Below are 26,431 nucleotides of genomic sequence, written 5' to 3'. Positions count from 1 at the left end.
TGACACTAATTGGCTGTGGAAGTACATATTTTGTGCTGCTGCTGAACTCTCCTCTGGATTTGTGTGCCATGGAGATGGATAGGGAAGCATTCAGTCCCCACAGACGGTTTCAGGTGTTCTGCAGGCAGTTTTAGATGTCAGGTTTGGTTGTCAAGGCTGTCTCGGTGGCAGTGTTGTGTGAGGCCCTGAGAAATGTGTCCTTTGTTAGGTTTCAGAGCCCTGGAGCCAGAGAGCGCACACTGGCGGGTGCTGACTGCTGTTGTTTTGTCAGGCAATGGGAAGAATCTGTTCTTTCCCATGGAGGCTCCCTGTTTGTTTTTCACATAAGCCCAGGAGCGATAGCTCTGATGTGTGAGTCGTTGGGACAATAGCAGACATAAAAGCTCAGTTGCCATAGAGGGAGGCTAAAGACAACTCTCTCAAGGCCACCCCCACCCAATCTCACCTGATCTTGCTCACCTAATGCACCTGACCCAGAGATTACACAGCTGAACCTTTTCCCCCTGCAAACAGCAAGACCTCACCATCCCTGCAGCAAAGCCAGGGCTGCAACAGGAGATTTTGGTAAGCCAGGTGTGGCTCTTCCTATGGTGGCAATGCAGTCTTTGAACATCCCCAAAAAAAAAAGTGACTAAGAAATGCCAAACTCAGAATCCCTCTTAAGACTGGTTAGAGGTTTTGCCCCCTCTTCTACTGAGAAGCTATTTGGGACCATTACTCCTCTCCCAATGAGAGCCCTTATTCCTGTTTCCTATCCAACTTCTGCCCATCTGCTCTAGCATGAGCGCTGTCTATAAATGTGAATCATTCTTTTCCCCTGATGCTTATTCTCCCTCTCTGCCTGACTAAAACCTCAAATGTATTTACAGAGAGGAATCAGATCCATCCCACCACTCATTTTGCCAAGCTCAGCAAGACATGCTGTCTTAGCTATTCCTCTGGTTACCTGGATGTCACTTCTTTGTACCTGTTCCAGGACGAATTCAGGCTTGGTGAACACCAATAACCTGAATGATGCCCAGAAATTTCAGCTGAATTTTACCCAGTGTTTTGTATCTATTTGTTTATTGTTCCTGAAAATACAGGGCTTCTTACATGTAAGACTCCATTTATCTTTCTAACAACTACACCACACACAATTCTTCCTCTTCTGTTGTTCATAGTGAATAAATTCTAATTTATGGCAGAAATGTTACCAATCTCTCAGTACACGTTCCTGCATTATATGCTGTTATATTTCTTCCCATGTCAGTTATTAGGGCATGATAATTATGTAATTCTTCCTTTAGGATTTCCTCTCTATTGCAAATATCTCCTAGATTTGTTGTTAGCAAATTTCATTACCTTACTCATAATTTTTTGCATCAAGCTAACTAATGACATTACTTAGACTTACTGACTACTCCAGTCCTATAATTTTGCTCTCAGCCCCATCAGCAGTTTTCACTCCCAGTTCTGTTCCTTCATAATTTTATAGTATTTCTTTAATCCTCATCTTCTCAAGTTTAAGTAATAATTATCTAGGTAATACCAAATCAAATGCTTTACCAAAGTCTACGTTGATAAGATTTATTATTTTTCCTTTGTTCTGATATGCCATTATCTTATCAAAGAAAGACATTGAGCTGGTCTACATCTAATATGCCTAATCTATATTTTAACCCATTTTCTGCTTCCATTCATTTTGTTCCTCATGTCTTTTGTTCCTCATGGCTAACATTTGCTCTAAAAAGCCCAAAGACATCATTGATGGAGATTAATCAGTATTCAGAAGTGAAGGGTTCCTCAAGTTTTGTGGCTGTGTTACACAACAATTTCCATATCTGTGCCCTTTAGCCTCTTCAGTGTGCTTCCTCTGCTCTCTGGGGTTAGTTACATTTTTTTCTTTATGGAGTCTGAAGCAATATTTTCCTTTAGCTTTTAGACATCTGCCCTGCTGCTATTGTGGTCAGTGCTTTCCTTCATTTCCTTTGCAGTAAACCCTTTTTATGTCCTTGTTTTCCTTCCCTGTGCAGGTCTGGTTTGTTTTGATTTTGAGTCATACCTTTAATTTTGGATGTTTGAATGACAGTTCTCTCTGCATTATCACTCCCTTCTCATTTTTTCACTAGGCTTTCTGCATATTCCTGAGATGCCTTGCACTGTCTGCATCACAGTTCACATCCTATGCAGGTATCTGGAGCTACTGGTAATATTCAGCCTTATTTTGTCTGATCTCTTTGGAGAGAAGTAAGATTCAAGGATCTCTTCCATCTTGTGACTACTTGAAAGCAAAGCAGAATATGAATTTTGCACTCCCTGGGGTGATGATCAGATAGCGTTGCTTCTCAGCATATTAAGGAATGCAGGCTTTAGAGTTTAGGGAAAGAGGAGCTGAAGACTGAGGTATGTTTTTATATTTTTCTAAGCCTTGTGGGCTGATGTCAGCAGGACTCACACATTCAGTTTTTTCACCTGTGAATCTATAGGTAGAGTTTTTTGGGGTAGGTCTGGAGTTTAGAACAAGGGTCCCCAATGTCAACCTTGGTGTGTGAGAGGAGCCCACCTGTTGTGAGTGCCCAGAGAAACCTTCCCCTGGCTGAGGTCTGCAGAGCATTAAAAACCTACCACTCCAGCTCTACCCAAAATGCAAGTGCAGTGCCTGACCTTCACCTTACCCTAGACAGCCTGGTGGACTGCACTGACAGAATTACTGGGCATTATTATTGTTATTATTATTGTTATTATTATTATTATGTTGTTATTGTTGAGCATTATTATTATTGGTAGTTGGAATTACTGGGATATCATGGGCTTCTTCATTTTCCTCTGGAAAATTTTTGCACATAAGCTCTCCCTGAATTACATCCTAAACAGAAGATTTGCATGGTTTTAAATGCATATATAAACACTAAATTAATATGCTTAATTACTTTTAATTATAAGTAGTAAATAATAGGCATTTATACTGAGGTAGCATATAATATCTCAAAAAGACTCTTACAAGATATTAGGTACAAATAAACAATGTCAGCTTGCATCCCTAAAGCCTACAGCCCGAATTGCTTACAGTTTTACAGCATCCACATGGACTTCTTGCATGTGGAAGCTGTAAAACTCCTTACTCATGGGATTAGAGAGCAATTCAACAGAGAAGCTTTGACTCCACTCATTTCATTTAGTTGAATTTTCTGCTGCAGGTTCTCATCAGATTATATAGGAAGAACTTTTTTCACACTTAAGTTAGTTCTCCAACAAGGCACTCAGCAGAAAATGAGACTGGAGTTTAGCTGTATAGAAATCTACATAATTCCAAGCAATTTAAGGAATTCAAGCAGAACAGACTGAGAGGTCAATTGTAAACCATCTGTACTCTTCAGGGCTTTCTATAATCCAACAGAGAAAGTTTTCAGGGCAAGAAATAGGACTATAGCAGAACTGAAAAATGCATTTGACAGAAGAGAAACAGTATTGGTAACTTAATTTTCTATAAAACAGATATCAAACCCCAGGCAACAGAAAAACAAAGACTTTCCAGAATCCAAATACACCCATTCTGTAGGAAGCACAGGCTGCAACAAAAAGGAAGGATATAATCTGGAAATTAAGAAGTAAATCAGAATCAGCTAGAGCATGCAGGTAGGAGATCTGGTGATGAGAACAGCTCGGTATCAGTATCCCTCAAACAGAGCTTAAATGGAAACACAGCAGTCAAATTATTGACTATGTAGGTTTGCCTACAAAAATTACCAAGTGCTTTGGCTTGGTTTCCAAACTGAACTTGTTAACATGATACACCTGGAAATGGCACTTGAGACTGGGATAACAAGCACCTAAGCATGATAATGGAGATCTACAGCAGATGGAGAGATACACATGTTGCCATAGAAACCATGCAGCAAAAGTGTGTAGGAGTAAAGCATGGCACAGAAAAGCATCTGTGGGAGAGGACTGATGACTGAAGAGCTGAACTTACTCAGCAGCTCTTAAGGTTAGATGACACATTAATAAAAACACAGTTCTTTTTCAGGATGTAGAGAATCACAGAGGAAAGGAGTCCTAACAATGAGATGCAGAACAACTGAAGGCAGCAGTGCTGTGTTGTGCCACAGTGCAGGGCAGAAAAAATCTCTAGAGAAAGGCTGGAGATGGCCATGAGATGGAAGAAAGAGCTGGGAAGCCCCTCAACCAGAACCACGGCATGTGCCCCCCTGTGCCTGCTGAGCACACCCAGACCCAGGGGGTGATAAGAGCATGTGCATTCCTTGGACTTCTCTCCCAGAAGCAAGTCCATGGAGGTGACCCAGCCTGGCTCATTCGGAACCTGCAAGCTCTCCCCCTTGCACAGAACCTCTTGGGTGTTCCCACAGAGCTGCAGGGCTGATTCCTCTGTGATGGACTCACATGTGGTGACATTTCTTGAAGAAACCAGGTCCTGGGCAGACAAATGTATATTTTTGAATTCCAGAATTCCCACACAAGGAGCTTGAGTAGGGGAATATCTGGAGGAAGCTCCTGCTTTACTCCATTGGGCTGAGTGACATGGCAGAAAAGATCTCCTTGAGCTCAGGGAGAGGAGTCAGCTGGGGATTGTTGAGGCAAGGCAGAAAACAAATCCTCCCATGGAGCAGAAGTACCAGACAGAGGTGACAGGGTTCAGCTGCTGCCCTTTGTGCTAGAACGGCCTGCACGCAGCCACAGGGGCCTGTGAGGCAACACCCTGAGCTCCCTTCCTGCTCACAAGTTGGAGAGAAAAGGGCAGAGAGGCATCCCTCTGTGGCTTGAGTAAGCAGAGGGTTGGCACTTGGAAAAGACCCAGGACACACATCCAGCTGTCAGCAGCAGCTCCATCACATGGGAAGCCATGCATGCTGGGAAGTGATGCAAGGGCAGGAAAAGGGATTGAAACATGGGACTCATCAATGGTATGGCTGTGGAAATGTCTCAAACTCTGATTGTAACACGGTTATCTCCTGCTGCTGCTGCTGAGCTGCATCTCTAGGACAAGCTTTAGTCTGTGTGGGAAGTTGGAAGTCCTCCAGGACAGTGTAAGTGCTTTGAGGGTCCCAGGTGATCGGGCTGGGTGGTGAACCAGCAGCTGTTGGGGTCTGAAATATAAAAGGCAAAGTGAGCATGCTGATTGCAGTTTGCCAGTGTGGAGCGGGATGGGGTGGCATGGGCATTGCTCTTGTGTGGTGGCTGCAGAGCAGCGCTCATTCTGACCCTTCTGCAGCTCCACGGCTGCGTGATGAGGATGACAGCTCCAAGCTGTGGCAAGATGATCTCCATATAGAAGAATTAAAGACAAATTAGACAGGCAGCAACTCCAAAGAAGCCTCTCTGGAGGCAGATGCGGGGTCCTTCAGTCCTGCCCTTCACTGAGTTCCCAGGGCACATTCCTTTCCTTAGAGGGCGTCTCTCAGAGGGGAAGCTACTGGATTACACTCCCAGCTTCCAGCCACACTGAGCCTTTGCTGCTGCCCCCGTTTCCATTTCCACATCAGGATTGTGTAGGGTTGAGGTAATGCTGGACCCTGGAGCATGACTCAGTGCAAAGTCACACTGTGTGCTGCTCAAAATGGAGCCAAATGTGAGCGTGAAGAACGTGAGTGGGTTGTGGGCAGGGATAGAAACCTTGTAAGCAATGTAAGCTGCTGACATGTGTGAGTGTGCTGCCTTCAGCTAGACCTGAATTACAGCAGGATGTGACACATAGGGAATGATAGAGAAGAGCAAGGAAATTTGGGGATGACTGACAGTGATTGAAAAAATTTTGACTCCTTAAGACTACAGATCTGATGTTCAAAGCAGGAACCACACACGTTAAATAACAAAATCAGAGACCCGGGGACTCAGTCATGTCTCTAAAGCTCCAAAATTAAGACATTATGTCAGAATATATTCACAGTGTGAAATACTCCAGTGGGTGAAATAGTTTGTGCTACCTTTACCTGACCTTACCAGCCATTTTCACCCACAGTCAGGAGAATACAGCCATGTGCTCAATGTGTTGAAGGAGAAAGGCTAAACAGCCTTTTCCACTAAATTTCCTTTCTTGTTTTTGTGTTATGGAATCTACAGTAGGTAGGGATCGTTTATACTTAGCAAGAATAGGATGTTTATTATCCAGAAGAGACCAGAAACATTGTTTGTCAGGGTAGTAATACAGTATCAGTTGCCTTGAGAAAGAATTTAACCTCAAGAACAATTGTACCATTAAAAAGTGCAGATATGAAGCTCCATCAGTGACGTTACTTTCCTGTCATTTTCTCATTGCCTGGCAGCTCCTCCAGTTCAGCAATGATTATGAAAAGTTGCACTTCTCATGCAGTAAAGGCAGGCTGCACTTCTGGCTTTCCTTTCCCAGGACTGATGCCATTCCCCCGGATGCCTGTAGAGGATGTAGTTCCCTTAGCAGACAGGAGCAGTAATAGTTTTGTCTTCTGTGACCCAGCTACCAGAGGCAGATCCAGATTTAAGACTGTTAAACTTGGTCTCATCCTAAGATAGTAACCCAGGAAAAAAAATCCTGAATTAGACCAACAAGGGAGTGATAAAAAAAAAACTTGTATCATTATATATATATATATATATATATATATATATGCATTTAAAAATTTGCACTTTTATTTTAAGCTTGCAGGTGATGAAAACTATGCTGAAATTCAGAGCTTTTACTCTTTGAACCTTGCTGCTCTGAAGATATAATACTCATCTGAAGAAATGCTAAGCATGTTAAGTGGCTTCACACTGAAAGAGAAATTAGATATTAGAAATAAGTTCTTGACTGAGAGAGTAGTGAGGAACTGGCACAGGTTGCCAAGAGAAGCTGTGGATGCCCCATCCCTGAAAGTGTCCAAGGTCAGGTTGGATGGAGCTCTGAGCAACCTGATCTAATGGAAACTGTCCCTGCCCATGGCAGTGGGGTGGAATAAGATATCTTTAAGGTTGCTTCAAACCCAGGCCATTCTGTGATTCTATACTGGAAAATAAAGAAATAAACAAGAGTTGTTTTAGTGTTGATCAGATCCTGGGCAGTTTTCTGAAATTAACAGAATGTTTAGTTGTGGGAATTTTGCTTGAGCTATGATAAAATACAACCTACTTCAGCTAGTAACCATATTTGGGCCTACAAGGATTAGATTTGACAAATCTAATGTCAATAAACGTTTGCTATCCTATTCACGTGCTCCTCCTCCAGATCTGCAGCTCTTCCTCATCTCCTCCTCCAGACCCAGGAATCCCAGGCAGGCAGGCAGCTGTGGAGCCCCAGGACTCACCTTGCTGCTCTCCCAGGGGCCAGGGTGGGATCTGTGTCATTTTGAGCCACTGAATTGTAGCAGGGGAAGGAGACTGAGAGCAGTGAACTGAGCACAAGTTATAATTAGTAACATCCTGAGCTAAAGAGAAAAGGCAGATTGCAGTGTGTAAGCCCTTAGCAGACGTGGTTTAGCTGTCAGCCTTTCTGTGCTATTCAGCATTTTGTCAATGCCATCTTACGAGAGCTGCTGGTACTGCACATGCAGCACCTTTCTGAAGATAAAAAAGCAAAGGCACAGGGGAAGCAAACTTGAGTTTACCATGCTCAGGGACCAAATACTGAGGGGCTGCAGAAATATACACTAAGCATTGCTGGGCTGTCTGGGGTGTTGGAAAGGTTGTGGGTGGAGGAACATCGCACTGACCACCTGTGATGGTTACAAAGGCCAGGCACAGGTGAAGCTCTGTCTCTGCTGGGACTGGTTGTCCTTGAGCAGGGCGGAAACAAAACACATAAATGGAACTCTTGCCTGATTTGCTTTTGTTTCAAATTTTCCCAGGAAAATTTCAGGGCTATAGGCATACATTATGATACCATGCAATTATATATCTTCAATTAAAGTTTCAAGGGATTGCCAGAGCAGGAAGCAATGTATTTGGAGAGCAAGAGACTCCTCTTGCTCTTGCAGTTCTGGCCAAAATTTTCTTTGATAGACAATGCTACTCTGCTGGCCTGCTCACCTATAGGATCCCAATAAAAATGCAGGGAAACCCCCCTTTTTTTTGCCTGCAGTGACAAATATGCTCCTAAAAAAGTAGAAGTGGTGAATTTTATGTCTGTGCACTAGTAGTATCTCCTGTCACTGTAAGAGAGATTCTAGGCACAGATGCAACAGGCAGTCCACACTGGTCTGCTGAAGGACAGAGACCATGTGTGCTTGGCAGAGAGGGAGGGATATGTGGTAATTTAGAACCAAATTAAAGTTTATAAATATATTTTAAAGACAGTGCTCATAGTGTGCCATCATCACTTGCTGGCCCAAGGCAAAAGTGTTTTGAATGTCATTGGGAAAGTTGAAACGTGCTGGTAGGAGGTGGAAGGCCAGGGCAGTTTTCATGGGGTAAAAAGCTGCTACCAGAGGGGTGCTATAAATAAATAAACTGTTGTATTGCACTGAAGACACAGATTCTTACAATAAACTATTTGTCTGAAAAATGTTCTCCTTTAAATTTTTGCTTATGTGTATGATTCTCACATAGGGAATTTTTAGCATCTTTTGCAACACAGTTGTTTACAGTATTGTAAGTGTATAGTAAGAGCTGGAGAGCGGAGGAGGGAATTTGGATGAGATGAGGATTGGCCTCACTAACCACAGTCATGGTTCTGCCTTCCTCTTCTTCATGTGCAGATTAATTAATATCAGAATGAGGATCCTCTGCTCCTGATTTTAAAAAGTAATGCAGCTGCAGTCAGTGAGGCTGTGATTGGCCTGAAAGATTTCACAGAGCTAGACCAAGCTCTCCCAGTTAGATGTGCTGGCATTCCATGAAAGAAAAATGCACTAACTAGAGGAAGAACAGGAGGAAAAAATGTGTTTTCTCTCAAGGCTGTGTTGTGGCATTGGTCAGTGCATGAAGTGCTGGGTTTGACCCTGCTCTGTGGGTCTCAAGCAAGATCCCAGCTGTCGCATCCCTTCTTGTGTATGGCACAGCTTGGATCCCTCACTCCTCTCAGCCCGCTCTTATTTTGCAGGGAGAATTCCTGTAGCCGTTATGTGGGAAGGTGACTGGAGGTAAGAAGATAACTGTATGGAAATTATAGTGGAAAATACGGTTGCTGCTCCCTGCATGGAATGTGGTGAGCAACCCCGACGTCCCACACACAATCTGAGGACTAAACGGAGGGTGGATGGGGCTGGAAACACTGGAAACACAAAACCCTTGCAGAGGAGAGAACTTGGTGGTACTTTCTAGCTAATAATCCAGACAGCAGCTGAAAACTAAGGGAGAAAAAGGAAGATATGCCACTGTTGAATCAGCATCCATGGTAAAGTCACTGTCCTTGGACTGAAATGTATCTCCATCGCTGGTACTACTGTGATACCCACCCAAGGGTATGAGCACCCCTCACTGAGATGTATGATCAAAATCACTCGTGCTCCACCTGAATGTGAAGAAATAGTGTAAAAGTTATATAAGGTAGGAATATAAAGAGGAGAATATGGAAGCATGTAAGTTAAGAAATGGAGAGAAGTTAGGGAAAACTCCATTGTGACTTCTGGGATCAGTCTGTGGGTGAACCTGCCTTCTCCCCCTCAGGGACACCTACAGGGTAAGAATCTGTATGATTATCTCGACCCAACTTTTGTTAGGGATTAGAGCTTGTTGCTCTAAACAGGCTCTAAAGATGTCGCTTTCAATTCTTGTACTGCTTTGAACACGTTTTTGCGGTCAGATACTATCACCGGCAATCCTCGACCCTTAACCCGCCACAATTTTATTGTTGCTCCTACTCCGTAAGCTGTTAACGCGAGTCCTCCCAGAGCGCTGACAGCCGAATCAATTATTAACGCTTTAGAGGAAATCTCCCTTTTTCACGTCACAAGCGACTCTCAGACGGTTCCGAAGGTTTACGAGCGCTGCCCGCACTAAAGATGGCGGCGGCGCTGACCCGGAAGGGGCGGCGGGGCCGGGCCGGGTGAGGGAGCGGGAGGGCGGGATCGCCCATCCCGGCGCGGCCGTGCGGGAGCCCGGCCAGCCCAGCGCGGCCAGCCCGGCCCAGCCGAGCGGGGCGTGGGGGTGCCGGCGGCCGCCGCCATCGCAGCCCGCATGGGGCGGTCCTNNNNGCTCGCTCCGTGCGCCGGGGCCGGGGGCGCCGCTGAGGGGCGGCAGCCGCGGCGCCATGCAGGGCGCGGACCCGGCGGCGGCCATGAAGGGGCCGGAGGGCGAGGGCAAGACGGAGCCGCTGCCGGCGGTGGGGCAGAGCGGCGGCGGCGGCAGCAGGAGCGGCGGCGGCCGCGGCGGCAACAAGGGCTGGCAGTACAGGTGGGCGTGAGGCGCGGTGAGGGGTGGCGGGCCCGGAGCTGCCCCAGCGCGGGTGGGCGGCGTGGCTGCCCCGGCTGCAGCAGCGCTGGAACCCCCCCGGCACCGCCGGGGTGCGGCACGGGGCACACGGCTCCCTCTGTCCCTGTGCCCACCATCCCTGGGGTGCCCGCGGGCGGCTCCCGTTCTCCATCAGCACAAAGCTGCCGGGGGATGGTGTTCCTGGGCTCCTGCCTTGCAGATCCTCTTTTCCCCTCGCAGAACGTGGAGACCTGTTTGAAGTTGTTGGAGGCGCTTCACCGCTTTCCAGCCTTTCCAAAAAAACCCCCAAAAAACACCCCCGAACTTTGTGCCGAGTTTTAGGTCTTTTTAAAGAACTTAATGGCAGTCATTAATTTTTTTTATTGATGGTTTATGTTAGTTGCTGGTAGCAAAACTGAGTGTGCACGGAGTCTCAGTCTTATCGAACTTGTTTTAAGAACGGCGTTGCTTAGCATAAATCGGGGTGATAACTCAGGTTCAGCCAGCCAGCAGAAGGGAGCAGAGAAAGCCGGAAAAGCTGAGCTCACAGCATTAGTTTGAATGATTTGCCTGTGTATTCAGAAGACTTGAGGGTTTCCATATGCTTTTTTCTGCTGTGCTTTCTGTTTGAACACATTCCCACTCACACGCTGGTAGCGGGCTCCGCAGCATCACTCGGGAGATTTCCGAATCCCTGCTCCCGGGTCTCTCCTCCTTGGCTGGAGTTCTGCCATGTTGCTGTTGAAAATGCTGCTGTTCTGTGAAGTTTGCACACTTCTCCTTCAAATGGAGACTCTCCAGAGCCGTCATCTGCCAGCCCAGATGGACTGGCTTGCTGTTTCCTGCGTGTGGAGACCGCGGAGCCAGAGCGGGCGGAGGGGCCGGGATGCCCCGGGACGGGAGCACCGCGCACCGGGATGGGCAGGCACCGAGCGCCCGGGTGCTTTTAGTTGGGAATGAACAGCGCGGTCATCGCTGAGAATCTGGGTCATGGGTATTTTACTTTTCTGGTGACTAGTGCCGGAAAGAGAAGTGGTTTCAGGGTGTTAAGTCGGGAAAGCTAATTGTTAGATGTAGCTATTGGCTGCTTTAAGCACTGTTTTTCCAGTTGCTTTTTAAACTCTGGGTTCAAGTAGAACTGAATTTTCTAGTGAAAATTGCTGTTAGTGTAACCAAGCACGCACTATCCATGGTTCACTGTGGGACACAGGAGTTAGTTTATGCAAACAAAATGGAAATATTTTATATTGTTATTTGGAATTGGAGGCAGTGGAAGGGATGAGATTCCTGATTTGCCTGGATGTCTTTTGGTTGTGATGGTGGTCACTGGTTCAGTGCTGTACAGTGACATTCCACTTTTTAAAATTAGCAAATTAGCCATCCAATTGCTTTGTTTCTTCTTTCAGTGCTATGGCTTGTATGACAAAAATTGAACTGACCCCCCTGAGCCATTTTGGTGGTTTCACAGCTTCAAGTGGGAACTGTCCTTTTTCCTTGTAGCTGTCAATATCTTGCTCTAAAACTTTAGTGCAATTTATTTTTTCATTCTAGATCATTTGAAGAAATTTAGTGTACCAATTCTGTTATTGTGGACACTTGAAATACCTTGCTGTTAATCTCTGCTGTGTTTGGGATCAATTATTTACTGCTACATTTGTCTCTATATCTAATTACCCTCAAAAGATCACCTTTCCCCCGTCTCCCTAGAAAGCCCTCCTGAATGAGGTGCTTTAGCTTAGTTTTCTCTTTATGAATTATTTCTGTGCTAAAATGTATTTGACAAAAGACAAACTCCCCAAGGATAAATCAGTGACTAACATACAGGTTTCAGAAACAGATTTTCTGGGAAATTTTGGTGGAAGTTTGATATTCAACTTTCATAGCACAGAGTTTGAGCAACACGTGGTCTCAGATTGGCAGGAGTAGGATCCTGAAGTACTTGCTCTCCACAGACCACATCTGGTGCAGAAGTTTAGCTCACTGTTTGGTGAAGCATCTGGTCAAAACAGCTGTAGCAGAGTTCTCAGACATTGGGACAACAGGTACTTGGTGCTCCAAGTGGGGAATTAAGACTATGGGTAAAAAATAAACCTCCAAGACTGCTGGAACCTAAAATAATGAAAACTGAATTTCTCAGAGAGGTGCAAGCTCACACATACTTGGGATAATTTGAGTATCTAGAAAATAAAAAAATTAAGCAGGAAGTCTAACTTTATATTTTTGTAGGGGAATAAGAGGGAGATTTTTAAATAGCTGTGATAGAGTTAGATCAGATATTTATCATAGTGGAGAAGTGACAACCAGAGACTGCCAGACACTTCAGATGATGTGGAGATAGAGCTGAATCTCCTGTCAAACTTCATGCTTGTAGCCTGTGAATTAGTGAGTTTAGGCAGCCAGCATAGCAGTGGCTCTTCTGAAATTTTTAAATGATTGGTTTCTTCTGAGGGTAGGAAGATGATTTTTTAAAATTTACTTAGTAGAAGTTAAGAGTTCTTGAGAAGCTGCTCTTTTAGCCATCTGACAGGAAGTGATCTTGTTTTCTTGTGAATATACGATCAGGTCAGAGTGTGCCTGAGAACAACCAACCATTGGCTTCATTTTCTTCACTGAGGCAGGAACTGAGTGTAAACTTGCATTTACTGAGTGTAAACAGTAGATAAAGAGACCCTCAGAGGCTGCACTGCACACTAAATTCTTTAACCCTGTCTTCATTTAGAGAAACAATTACCAGGAGGAGGTAAGACTTCTGAATAACTTCAGATTATTATAAGATTACTTGATAAAATAGTTAAAGATTATAATATTTTCTTTATTTTTAGCAGTAACCAAGCTGTGAAGTACAGCCTCACCCACAGAATTACTTGCACTCAGCAGTTCTGCCTTACCTTATGACCATCTTCATTTGGTTTTTGCCTTGCTCTGGGTTAAATGAACAAGAGTGCTTTCAGGCAGTGAGGGAAATGAGGCAGGTTGGGCTGGTACTTCTGTGACATGTGATTTGTAGTCATTCAAATAACATAAAAATTTCAAAACCAGAATGCAGAATCTCTCAATGAGCTGAATGGCGATCTGATCAGAACACGTGCCAGAGAAGTGTAACAAGTCCTGTCAGCCTGGCTTGAGGGGCTTTCAGATAATTTTGAGAGAAGTGAGTGGCAATCAGTGGTTCTTATTTATCTACAAAATTAAATGTTCAAAGCACTGCAGTTGACTAGAGAAACAAGATTATCTTTCTCAGTTGGAGACATGATCAAGTGCTGTCCTCTTATTCTTAGTGGTTCTGCTCTCAAATATGTAGATGAATTCTGCTATTAAAAGTATTCCCAGCATTTCTTCCCTGCCATTAGAAATACAGGTAAAGTGTTAATGAATTTCCCAAATGATTGCTGATTTTGAAGCTTACAAGTTATATTTCAAAACCTATTTGCTTTTTCACTTCTGCTTGCATTTTTTAGGTAGCTGTCTTTGTTCCTTAATTCTCAAATGGTTTTAGCATCTGTTCACTATGGATTTAGCCATGTATAGTTATGAAATACTGCAGATTGTGTCTTTTGCTCTTTGTTTAAGTGAGTTGCCTTTTTTTAGTTGTTCCTGAGAGTTTGCCTGAGTGCTGCAGGGTTACTCACAATTGTCAGTTAGTATAGAAAACCATTTGGATGAAAATAGCTTCAAGGAGTAAATTTCCTAGACTGATAGTATTTTTTTTTGCTTTTTTTTTTTTTTTTTTTCTTGCTAGGTGTGACAATGGCCAGTAAGAGGATTCCTCATACTGGGTGGTTTCTGCTTGTCATTAATTAGTTTATTAAGTTAGATTCTCTTGAAGAATTACTCCATGTGGCTTTGGGCTGGAGTAGGAGGCTGAGAATAAGAGCAGACAGTTTTGCCAAAGGGTAACACTAAACGTTTTTTGGTATAGAATGCAAATGGATAACAAATTTTAAACAAGTGAAATGGTTGCCAGTCTTCCTTTGTGGGTTTTAGGGCTTTTTCAGTTGATACTATGCAAATCTTCTCATAAATACTAAGAAAGGGGAGTAAACAGTTGCTGACCTTAATTCCGTCTTCTGTGTTTGAGCAGGCCAGCATGTGACAATGTAGCAGAAGAACTGGTAACTGAAACAAGTGAATATATTTTAATTCTGTATTTTGAGATGACCATGAACACTTTTTCATAAAATCATCCAGTGGGAAATGTGTTTTAGAGGCGATGCTCATTTCTAAGTTTGATCCCAGTTGCTGTTGAGGGTGACTAACAAGGCTTTGCACTGCAAACATGTAGAAACAAAGCATATGAAACTGAGCTAGGCTGTGGAAACGTTTGCTTTTCATTTGTGCTGTCTTGCAAAAGTGATTTAATTATTAGTAGTAAAGGGAAGTGTCTTGAAACTGATACAATACTGGTCCTTGTGTTGGGGATGTCCCAATGTCAGTCTTAGTTGCAAAAAAGGTGTACTGAGTGTTCCTAGTTTCTCTGTGTTTCTTGTCACAGTCCAAGAAGTGTTTGATCTTGGGAGGATAAAGTTCATCTGTTTGATCTTTAAAACTGGAACCAGCTTTGTAGAAGCAGATACAGGAGGTGATGGTAGCTCAGTGTTCAACAACATTTGCAAATCTCTCCCTTGCTGGTCCTCTCTTCTTGTCTGGGAATCAAATCCTTGCTTAGGCTGCAGTAGGGTGGTGTGTGCTGACCTAATCAACTGGCTCCTGAGAGCAGGTCAGAATTTAAGCTAAGCTCCCTGTTGATTGCTAAGTGGAAGAAATGTCCCAAACCTTCATGAAGATGTTAGTGTCATCCTAGGACAGTTCTGTCGAACACTGGTACCCCTCGTACTTCCTTTTTATTACCCGTCTCCCTTGTTCTGGTTTTCCTTTTTGCATTGCTTGAAACAAAATTCTTTGGGATTCTAGGTGGAATTTGTGTATGTTTGCTGGCATCAATAACTGGAACTCCCTTCTTTGTGGTGCACAGCTGCAGAGGACAGAGGCTGCAGTTTTGTGGTGTCACTCCCAGGTGGGAGGTCTGGCAAGGCCTGCTCCTGTTTTGATTTTCCCCTGCTCTTGCAGCTCACTTCCTCAGTATCCCGCCGTTGTAAGAACCTGCTGGCATTGTCACATTGAGGTGCCAGCTCCCAAGGGAGATGATGTTTGTACTGGCACCTTTTGGCTTGGCTGGTGGCTCTGATGCCAAAGCCTGTGTCAAAGTGAGTCCTGACCTTCCTTGCTTCTGTTTCTGGTGATGTGTGGAGATCCCTCAGCGCTGCGGGACCTTCAGAAAGCCCATGCTGCTCACTTTGTGACTTGGTGCTGGTCTTTTGAGGTGTGATTTGGATTGCTGAAGAGATGATTTTCTCAAGTGGTTGCTTTGAAATTCAGATTTTTTTTTTCTTTCTGCAATTTTGTGTGTTCCTTTTTATTACTAAAACTCAGATTAGGAGTGCTGTCACATTTGTTTGATATGCTGGAGGGAACTAGCTGAAAAACCTAGTGCCTGAATTTCTTTATCCTCGTTTGATTCTTTGCTTTAAGAGTATATCGTGCTCCTAACACTAATTTAGAAATTCCGAACTTCACATAATTTGCTCATTAGAATAGACAAGAAGCTCATATTTAAAATGATCAGTCAGTTACATCCATCTCAGGATGCATTCTGTGTTATTAAAATATTAAGGTCATCTTTTACCAAACTGATTTTACAGTTGGTAAAGCCCCAGGCACTTCTCAAAAGGCAGGTGAGCCCTTCGTGTTCACACATGTATTTAAACTTGGATAATTGGCGTTGGAGCAGATGTGTCATAAATTAAGAGAAGTAAATCTTGGTGTGAGGAGTAGTAAGTGGATACAGTTGGGGAAACAAGTTTGGGTAATTTAAGCAGGAGCTTCATGTTGACTGATGTTCTAGTAGGGAATGTGAGCCCAATTCCTGAGCCAGGTGACAAGGTCTGGGTTTCCTTCTCCAGCCCTGTGGCTCCTCAGTGAGTGATGATCAAGAGCACTGTCCCCCTCTTGCTTCTCAGAGCCTCTCCATGCTGGACAGACAGTGTGTCACATGTGGGAGTTGGTTCTGGCATCCAGTGTACCTGTGTTCATAGTGGATGTTCACTTTGAGTTCAAATTCAACTAAAATGAAGAAGCAACAATTTTTGTGTAGTGTCTAAATGACAAATAGTTTGTGCTGTCCATGAAATAGATTTCTGCAGGGGTTAATGAGTGTTACAAATGTCTATCCTTCACTAAGTGCAAAGAATATTTTTCAACTTCACCTTTTCTAATGCAATTATGTAGCAGACAGTTAATTAACTGGAGTACAACATTAACATCCTGCTGTGCCGCACACATTCTCTCCCCAGAGAGATGATGGAAAACAAACTGCACGTGCCTGACCTGATCACGTTGCTTAATGCAGGAGCAGAAAGCAGCAGCTGCTGCTGTTACCTTATCCTGGGAAGGTTCCTGTACTCATGGTACTGTGAAAATGAAGGCACAAGTGCAGTGACCCTGTTTACTTACAGGCCTTGCCTTGACGTGCCCTCTGATCACCTGCCAGCGCTGGTGAATTCCTGTAGGGGATCGCTGTCCCCTGGCAATGCTGCCAGACAACTTTCTTCTTAGGGTGTTTTCAAGGCTTGTACCTTTTCAGATTTTTCTCTCCTGTGTGTTAATGCTGAAATGGGAGGGGAGGGCAGGCTGAAGCTGGGTAGGAGAAATGCTGTTCCTTTGTGTTTGTTAAGCTGCCAATCTTGTGTTTGACAGCCTGCTTTGGAGCTTTTTGCTGTGGGTAAGCATTTTTTTCCTTTTTGCTTTCAGTTGTGAATTCCAGAGTTTTCAAGGAGGCTGGAAATCTTTAAGGTCTTGGTTAATGTTTAGTTATTGTCAAATTAGTTTCCCAAAGAGCCTGTTTTGCACTGAGAAAGTTGGTTACTTTCATTGCATGTTGATGTATCAGAAAGCAAGAGATCTGCTGGGCAGAACTGCAGGACGCTGTATAAAGGAGCTGGTTTCTGACCCTAGCTCTGACTTCCTTTGTGGTAATAGTCTTATATTATTCAAACTGGTTTTCCCCAGTGATCACTGTGTTCCTCTTTTTCTTGGAGGACTGTTTTTGGAATAGTTGGCTCTGATTTTGCAAAACTTTTGCAGGGTCACAGTTTCAGCTGAAATTAGCAGAACCCATGATTTGAATGTATGAATAAAATAAAATAAAAATTGGACTGCATCTGTCTCAAAACTAGCAGAAAGTTCATTGTGCCTCAGTTCCCTATATCCAAATGGAATGATAATGTTTTTGTCCTCTTACTGTTCAGTGCACAACTCCTTCATAAATGTCCATAGCAAGCACAAGAAAACCATGAGGGAACTCATTATTAGAGCATGAGTGCCAAATGAATAGTACCTCATACTCATTGCGTAATGAAAAGGAGCACTTTTGTATAATTCCTTGTCTGGGAATCACCATTCCCTTCAAGAACCAAACAGGAAAGTAGCCCTGCTCTCTTTCTGTATGGTCATAGTCATAGGTGGTTAATGTGTATTCTTTTTTATTTAGAGTTTAAATCTTCTTGGTGTCTTGTGCCTCAATTTTAATGTAAGAGTACTTTTGCTTACTTTCTCTGTGTTCAAGATTTATAGAATAATTTGTATTGAGATGGACCTCTGGGAAATCTCTAATCCTCCTGCTCAGAGCTTCAGAGTTAAAAGATGTCATTCAGTGCTGCTGAATTGCACCACTTTTAATTGTTTGCCAGCTAGATTTAAACTGCCTAAACTTTAAACTACTGGTCAGAGTTAAAAGATGTCATTCAGTGCTGCTGAATTGCATCACTTTTAATTGTTTGCCAGCTAGACTTTAAACTAGCTAGGCTTTGAACTACTGACCATTGCTTCTTGAGTCTGGTGGTCCACACAGGCTTTTGCTTGTATTTATGAATATTTAGATAACATCAATTGACAATTTAAGTATGTTCTTATTTACTTGAAAGGTGATAATTACCCTCAGTATTTAACCTGAAATGTTGCAAATAATATTTAAAAAATAATTACATAGCAATAGGCTCATCTGAGGTAGTTGATCAGTGTATTTACCTTCCATTTCAGAGTTTTATTGCTGCAGAGTCCAGAATGGCCATGTGTAATTATTAATATAATCTTTTAAAAATACATAATCACAAATACTCAAATCTCAAAACTGCAAGGGCATATCTGCATATTTCTGGTAGGATAAGAACTACTAGACTAGAAGAGAGCAGAATGCCTTAGGGATGGAACACGTAGTAAGCTGAACCATGTTGGACTGTGCCAAAGAATAACTGAACAATACAGGGGTTTGCTCCACCAGTCTCTGTGGATAGTGTTTACCAGGATCCACTGCTTTCCCAGGTATCATAGGCATCAGAATGTCCAAAACTGCAAAGGTCCTCATCCATCAGTGTTTGCCTTGTATATATTATATCAGTATTGTTCAGTGGGCAGAGCAGCTTTAATTTGACTGCTTGAGCTTTCTGAAGCTAGACTTTGAGAGAGTTTTGGGTTTTGTTAACAGTGTTGTGTGAAACTGTGCATTATGGTGTGCTGGGTAAACTGGCAACATAAATGGTAGCAAAGGTGCAGGCAACCTCTCCAGAGGCATTAAGGGGAGAGTTCAGACCTTTTGAGGTCCTTGTTTTTTGTATGGTCCAGCTCTAAAATTATATTGGCTAAATCTACAGTTTGTTTTCCACTGATATCATTGCAGCACAAAACTGCTGGGTTGGCTACTGACTCTTAGGTGCAGCTTCAGTTCTGTTCTGCTGATGCAAATCCACAAATAACTTGTCCATAAGTGGAGTTCTTGCTGACTTGAGGTGTTCACCTGTGTGTGAGACAGATTGCTGAGCTGAATGTCACTGCAATTTTTTTCTAGGCAGATGTATTGTGAGAGATAGAGAGCTCTGTAAATTATAAAGTAGTTAATCAGTTTTATAGGCTGGCGTTATGTGAGTTTTGCTACTTATTAATTAAATATTGTCTCTATTCTTCTACTTGCTACACTGCAAAAGTGTTATAGTAGTTTTATTTGCATGTAATTAACCTGTGCCATTAATGCTGAGAAGAGGAGAATGGAATACAAATTTAGTTTAGATGGTTTTAAAAAAGCCCCATTAGCTTGATTTAGCATTCTCCTTGAGAGCTAGTATTGATAGAACTTGAGGTGCCAGAACAACTGTTGTGTTGAGAGCAAGGGCTGGGGAGGGTGGGCTGTGGAAGAGCCCCAAGGGTAGGGAGGCTGGGCTGCATTATGCTGGAATCAAGGACAGCTGATGGCTCATTTTGGCTCTGCCACACGTTTTCTTTGTGGAAACCCCGTGCTTCCAATGCTTCTTCCAATGCTTGTCTGTACTCCCAAGGATTTACAGGAGTGCGTGTGAAGAGAAGTTTTTATATCTAATGAGAGGGTGTGTGTTGCTGCATACTTGGAGCCTAGTGGTGTTCTGAAGTATCCTCAGGGTCTGCTGTTGATGTTCTTGTCATGGTGTTGGACCTCTTTTCCTTGCACTTGTTTTTGGTTTCTAAATTTATAATTGAGTAGTCAAACACACGAGCCGAAGAGCAGGAGCTCTGCTGCCACTTCGCAGCTGACCGTAGAGCACTGCTGGTGAGTTGCACAGCAAGGATAATTTTTTTTTTTTCCTTTCTTCCAAAAGCTGTTTGGAAAAGCAGAGGTAATTGATTGATACTTCTGCCTTACCTTGTTGGGTTTACTGGGAAACGTGCTCCTGCACCACAGAGCTGTGGAATTGGAGTGTGCTGAACTTGGTGGTGGTTTCTTGCAGTTGCAGGAGATATGCCCAAAGTGTTCAATGCTGACATAGCTGTTGGGATTTTTTTTCACCTTTCTCTTCTCCACTGCCTACACCTCTGTGTAAGGAAAAGGGGAATCAGTGCACTGTAGATAAGCACTTTGCAGTGCCTAGTGAGGCAAAAGCAAGCCATTGCAAATAGTGAACCTGTGAGCAAACAGATGAACAAGTTCAGTGGAAATGGTCACTGCTTTTTCCAAACTGTATAGTTGAAATCACTCATTGGTTTGCAGTGTTACAAGCATAATTTATTTCCTTTTTTTTCATGCTTTGCCATCTTTTAATATGAAAACAGTCTCTTTCACCAGCGGTTTGCATCTTGCTGTGAGCTCAGTAGAAAGGAGCATCTTCCCTTGGCCAGGATCCAAAGGTACTATGGATCAAAGGCACTATGTCATAATAGTGGTTGTGGCAGCTCTGGAGGCTGGATCCCCCTTCAGGAGCCCTCCCTGACATCTTCATGGGCTCCAGACTCCTGGCCATCCTTCCTGCTGGCAGCAGATCCACACATACTCAGCTGCTGCTTGAAGTCAGGCCTTACGCAAGTCAGTGGGGAAACCTTTGGCCGCTGTGTTTGCTCTTCAGACAGCTGTTGGGTCTTCAGAGACTTGGCTGCTCAAAGCATCCCACGTGGTGCTGTCTGGGTCCCAGCAAAATTAAAATCATCTGAAGGGCAGTCTTGGAACTGTTCTGTAACTGCTTTCCTGATGGGTGTTGTTTTTGTGCCATTGCTAGGGCTTTTTTCTGTGGGGCTTTCATGGAAACCTACCCAGGAGGGGTATGGAAAAAGATTGGCAAAGCCTTTTGCTGCTTCTGAGAGAAAATGTTGGCCCAGGTGTGAGCCTGGGTGTCTTGGCAGAAGCTCCTGAAAGACGTCATTGTGGGACTGCTGTTCCTCAGTATCTGCGTGCAAAGCTCGGTTGCTGCACGTAAACAGGATACAGGGGAATTCGGCCTGATTGTCACCGTCCTCTTTCTTCCCTGGGACAGGAGACCACCCCGCAAGGCACTGACAGCTGCTGCAACTTAGGAAAGGACAAGTGAAACCAGAGAAGGATAAATAAGCTAACAGTGATCCTTTGTGAATCTTTTATTCCTATTATTTTTTTTCGTAGCATGTAGATATGTAGAAATCTGGCTTGTGGTAAACATCTTTGATGTAAGGGAGGGATAATTTTGTGGGAAGAATATGAACTGACATGTAATTGTTCACAGACATCTGTTATTTGCTTACATGGACAGTTTCAGTCCATCTCACAGTATTTATAAATCAAAACATTGTGATAAATGGACAGTCAAATTCAATGGTGTTCAACCTTTGGGAAAAAACCTCAGGTTTTGGGAGGTGGTAGATGTTGCTGGGCAAGAGCTCAGATGTTGTATCAATGTGTTCTGCATGATTTTTTTCTGGATTGTGACTTGTATTATACCCTTACTTAAAGTAGTCCAGCAAAAGTTAAAATCAGTTTCTTTTTTCGTGTCCTTGAGACTGTGATCCGTCTGTTGCAACGTTTCCTTTCTTTGACAGGACATGTGAATTTCAACAGAAATAGGGCCTTTAGGGATCGTTGACTCATGGTGCTGAGCTGTTGCTATTCCTCTGACAATCTGAGGCTGTGGTGAGCATTTTAAATAACAGCAACAGCATGTTGGCTGTGGAAAGACACACGTACCCATAGGTACAGGTACGTGCACGTAGGCAGCAGTGTGACTGCAAAGGAATTCTGAAAATCAGGAAAGATCCCAAGGGAACCAGCCCTCACTCTGTCTTGTGGTTCAGTGTTTTGTGTCAAATTCACTTTTGAAATCTGTTTTCTAGAAGTCAAAAACTCCTATGTTGGAAGTTTTGGAGGCTTTTGAAATAGACTGGTGGCTTTGAAACAGGTTTTGCCAGCACTGTTTCCAATGGCACAACAGCAGGGGCTTACTCATATTTTATGAACTGTGGTTATCTGTGAGCAGAGCCAGTGCTTGAACCTCAACCTCTTGTTGCCGAAGTCTGCCCTTTTACAAGCTTTCTGTAGTGCTCTGTAGAACCTCGGTGTCAGCTCCATACTAGTGAAATGTTAGTTTTCTTTGGGTTGTGTGTGTTTTTGTATTTTTTTTTTAATGTTAACTGCTTTACATCGCTGCTTTAGCAACAACACATATCTTGGTTTAACTCTTGCTGTGGAAGCACTAATCTTAAAATTCTTTAAGAAATGCTTTAGTTGCAATCCCTGGCCTTGTTCATAAATAATACTGAGAATATTTTTATGTATTCATACATGCAGAAGAAGATTAGGAGGTTAACTGTGGTTCTGTCATCAGTTTATGTATAGTTACAGAGTTTACTTCTTTGTGAATTGCAATTTGCAGAGTGGGTTTAGATTTCTTTAGTGTATATAATCTTCACTTATTTAAAAATAAGCCTTTTTTCAAATGTTGAAATACTAGTTCTCAGTCACTTTCTCAGACTTCCAAGGGGCAGTGTTTTCAAAGCCTTTCAGCTGAACCCTCCAGGACTGATGAGGTTAGAGACATAAATTATTGAAGAGGAGGCATTTGGAGATGTTTGGGTCCAGACAAAGTGAAAATCCAAGTGGAAAGGAGCATGCAGATGATGGGAAAATGTGATGGTAATTTGGTGTGGAACTGCATCACCAGAAGAGCTGCACTCCCTTCTACAGTGCTTTTTTCTGCATGACAAAATCAGCTATTTTATCTGTCACACCTAAGAAAAACCCCAGAGGTCAAATGATTTTAATCAAAGGCAATTTAATTTACCCTTGTCAGATGAATGGACTTCCATAGGTCATACACATAGTCCTGCTGCATTCTCTGCAGTCTGAACTTACCTTTCTGATTTTTTTCTTGGGTTCTGTGGAAGGTACCTGTGATTTGGGCACTTTAGTTAGTGGGGGTGCAGTGGCTGTAGCCCAAATGTGCAGGGCTATGTGCATTGTCTCACTGAAAAGCAAGGGTGTAGCTTGCATTCGCTGGAGCTGAAGAACAATTAGCTTCTTGACTAGGGACAATTTTCAGATGAGTAAAACCCAAGCTCATGCATTTTTATGACTATGCAATCTCATAATTTTCAGCTAAATTAAGACAGTGAGCAAGTCTAAACTGTACTTCCCTTGTATGCCAATAATAACAAATGAGAGGCGTCTGCAGAGGATGAGTTTGATTATGTCTCCTTTAGCTTCTCTGTACATTTAAAATATACAACACCCTCTGCTCTCCTTGGTTTTATTTTTATCTGTAGTACCACTTAATGAGCTATTAGAAATTAAATTCCTGGATAGTCCTGCTGGCTGCTCTCCATCACAGGATATTACTGCAATACTGATTGCTGCTGTAATAGCTAGGACACATATTTTTGCTTTTAAAAGTAGCATTTAAAATCAGCAGCTTGTTTTTTTTCCTTCAAAAAATGTACATTCTTGTATCTCTTGGCTTGTGTTATATCACTGAATGGCAGTGATTTACTCTGTGGCTGTTTTCATTAGTGTCATCCTAAATGGTTTCCTTTAAGATGAAACAGTGTGACATGTTCTATTTATCAAACTGTCAGATTTGTAATTAGTCTGCTGTCTGTAAATGAGGTGTAGACAGCAGCTTCAGGTGTTACTTAGAATTTAGCCCACTACTTAGCCCAATTATCTTTGCAACCAAGACCCACTAAGGGAGATGATCCCTTGGCTCTCATAGTCCTGTTTTCCCCACTTTCCCCTTTTTGCTGACATGGGGCTACTTTGTCCATTTAACAGCCAGGAGAGGTTGCTGCTGCTCCAATGGACTGTGAATTAAATTTCATGTAATCTTCAACCTACTGCAACCTACAGAAGTTTAATTTAAAATTTAAATAAGATTAGAAACAAATTTCTTTTGGAGAAGCAAATAGTGTCTGATATTTGGGTCATTGTTTCAATTCTTCTTTGTAATAATACGAACTTTCTTCTCATGTTGGATCTGAATTCTCTATCAAGAATGTTCTTTAGTGTGGGGTTATGCCCTCACCTGTGGTGAGGTGAGGGCATTGAGATGGCATTTCTAGATTTATGGGAACATACAGCATAAAGTGGGTCTTTAAACTGTGGTCTTAAAGTGAGTAATTTGTAGCCATGTATTTAGGGCAATTGATTTTCAGAAATGGCAATGTATTTTGCCTATAGTGATATTAAGTTTCCATGCCAAGTGCCTTTGGTGGATTCTCATTTTTGGTGGGTGTTACAAGTCGAATCTTTGAAGGAGAAACTACTGGATTTTCCTGTCAGGCCAGAGGAGGAGATGTTTTGGCTTCTGGTTTAGATCTCACAATATGTTGATGTGACCTGTGCTTGCATGTTGTGTTCTGTAGAACATCTGTTCAGGAGCAGGACTGTGTAGGGGAAGGGTGCTGGACACAAGGGATTAATAACACCACACTCATGTGGGAGTAGCTACAGACTGTTTAGGTTGGTGGCTACAATCCAGGGGTCTGTTAATAAACTACTGAAAGTTAATTTTGTTCAGGAGCCCATAAGTACAATTTGTTTTGAAGAGAGAGCAGGATCCAGAAGCAGCATGGATACAAAGTCTTTAATTACCTGAAACTTGTAAAAATGTGTCTAGAGTGCCCCTTGAATTGGTGCAGCTAATTATGGTCTGAAATTATTTGAAATTCAGTTGGTCTGGTTAAATTGTTGTAAGAAGCTATTTTTGGAACAAGGCTGGAAAATCTTTAAAGTGTAGCTTTATTAAATTGATAGTGCCATTCTAAAAATGAACATTAAAATTCATCTCCTGAGAATAAAAATGGTCAGAAGGATCTGAAATATATTTTGTATTGTCTGATTGCTTTTTTTCTCTCTTTTTATAGTGATCACATGGAAAATATTTGTGGCTACTTAATGAAATACACCAATCTTGTCACTGGCTGGCAATATCGGTAAGTGTTTTATGGTGCTTTTTAGTAATGTTGGTGTCTGCAGCATCCAAATGAGCATGTTTCTGATTTTTTTAATAACACCTAGATTTCCCTTTTTCTAGTAGGCAAACTTCATGCAAGAATCTTATGCTTTTAACAATATAGATTAAGCTAATGTGTAGAAAAATAATATTTTTATTAAGGCATGAATGTAAAAAAGGCGTAGGCAATATAAAGCAGTTAATTCATTTAGTGATTCATAACTATGTTTGTGTGTGTAAAAAGCATTAGGTTTTTTCTCCTTTTCCATTAAAAAAATATTGTCTTTGTTTTCTGTTGAGTCTTTGTGCCAAATTATGCTATCACTTAAAAAAAATAAGTATAGTAATACTTATTTGAGTACAATACTTATTTGAGTACAATACTTGAGTTTGACTTTATAGTAATAAAGTCAAACTCAAACAGACTTTTCCCTTTCCCCAGGGTGTCATTTCCCCTGGAATAACTTGATTTTCTGTGTCAGGTGAAATTCTCTAGTCAGTTTTAATGCTGTTCCTAGAGCAGCACAGTGCAACCAAATTAATGTTGGAGAGACAAGTCCTTAGTGTACCACACTGTGCCACCTGTGGTGCCCCTGGCATGGAGTGACTCGTGTCAATATACTCAGCATTCAACTCAAGTGGAAGTTGAAGCATGATGTCGAGTTCCATTTAAAAAAAATAAAATAAAATCTGGAATTGCTTCACTTTCATGGTTTTGCATCTCAGCTCCTTTGTATCTGGGGCTGTTTTACTTTTAATGTATGTAGTTTAAGGATTTATTAAGCCCTAATGATTCAGGATATCATTTTTGATTCCCAAAATCTCATGATAAAGTTCTTCCATGGGCACCTTGTTCTGTTGTGCAAACCCTGCGCTCTAAGAAAAAAAATGCTAAGAAATCAATTTTTGTGACATCTTGGGGACATAATTCACATGTTTAGGGTTTTCCTGACATGAGTCTTTCCTTCCCAGTCCCATCTGTGCAAAGTTGTAAAGAGAATATTGACTTCCAGTACCACCACCTGGACAAAAAAAAAAAGAAAAAAAAAAGAAATAGATCTGGTTTTGTTTAGTGCATTTGCTTTGTTATCCTTGCAGGTATTTTGTGTTAAACAATGATGCTGGCCTGCTGGAGTACTTTGTGAATGAGCAGTCTAGACATCTGAAGCCCAGAGGTACCCTGCAGCTGGCTGGAGCTGTCATTTCACCCAGTGATGAAGACTCTCACACCTTCACAGTCAATGCAGCCAGTGGGGAGCAGTATAAACTAAGAGGTAGGACCTGGGTGCTTGGGCAGGGGATCCTTCCACTAGAGGACAGTCCTGGCTCTCACCTGGGGCTGCTTGGCTGGGCTTGGCTGC

At 42.6% G+C, this 26,431-nt stretch overlaps 1 protein-coding gene across 4 annotated transcripts in view; it reads left to right on the top strand.

The window, feature by feature from the left end:
• The first annotated feature begins 10,091 nt into the window (after positions 1-10,091).
• The window catches only part of OSBPL11 (oxysterol binding protein like 11), a 39,234-nt gene continuing 22,894 nt past the window's right edge, over positions 10,092-26,431 (top strand). The window contains exons 1-3 of one of the 4 annotated variants that reach the window (XM_041406983.1): positions 10,092-10,284; positions 24,982-25,050; positions 26,169-26,344. In XM_041406983.1, the coding sequence (XP_041262917.1) occupies positions 10,142-10,284; positions 24,982-25,050; positions 26,169-26,344 (388 nt within the window). In that variant the 5' untranslated portion in view covers positions 10,092-10,141. Of the gene's footprint in view, positions 10,285-16,945; positions 17,081-21,672; positions 21,824-24,981; positions 25,051-26,168; positions 26,345-26,431 lie in introns of those variants that run through there. The other 3 variants (XM_041406991.1, XM_041407000.1, XM_041407011.1) reach the window with 3 other exon arrangements.

Source organism: Onychostruthus taczanowskii, unplaced genomic scaffold (assembly GCF_017590055.1).
Source record: "Onychostruthus taczanowskii isolate IOZ18803 unplaced genomic scaffold, ASM1759005v1 scaffold10, whole genome shotgun sequence".
Lineage (NCBI taxonomy): Eukaryota > Metazoa > Chordata > Aves > Passeriformes > Passeridae > Onychostruthus > Onychostruthus taczanowskii.
This window is presented reverse-complemented; position numbering and strand designations above follow the sequence as displayed.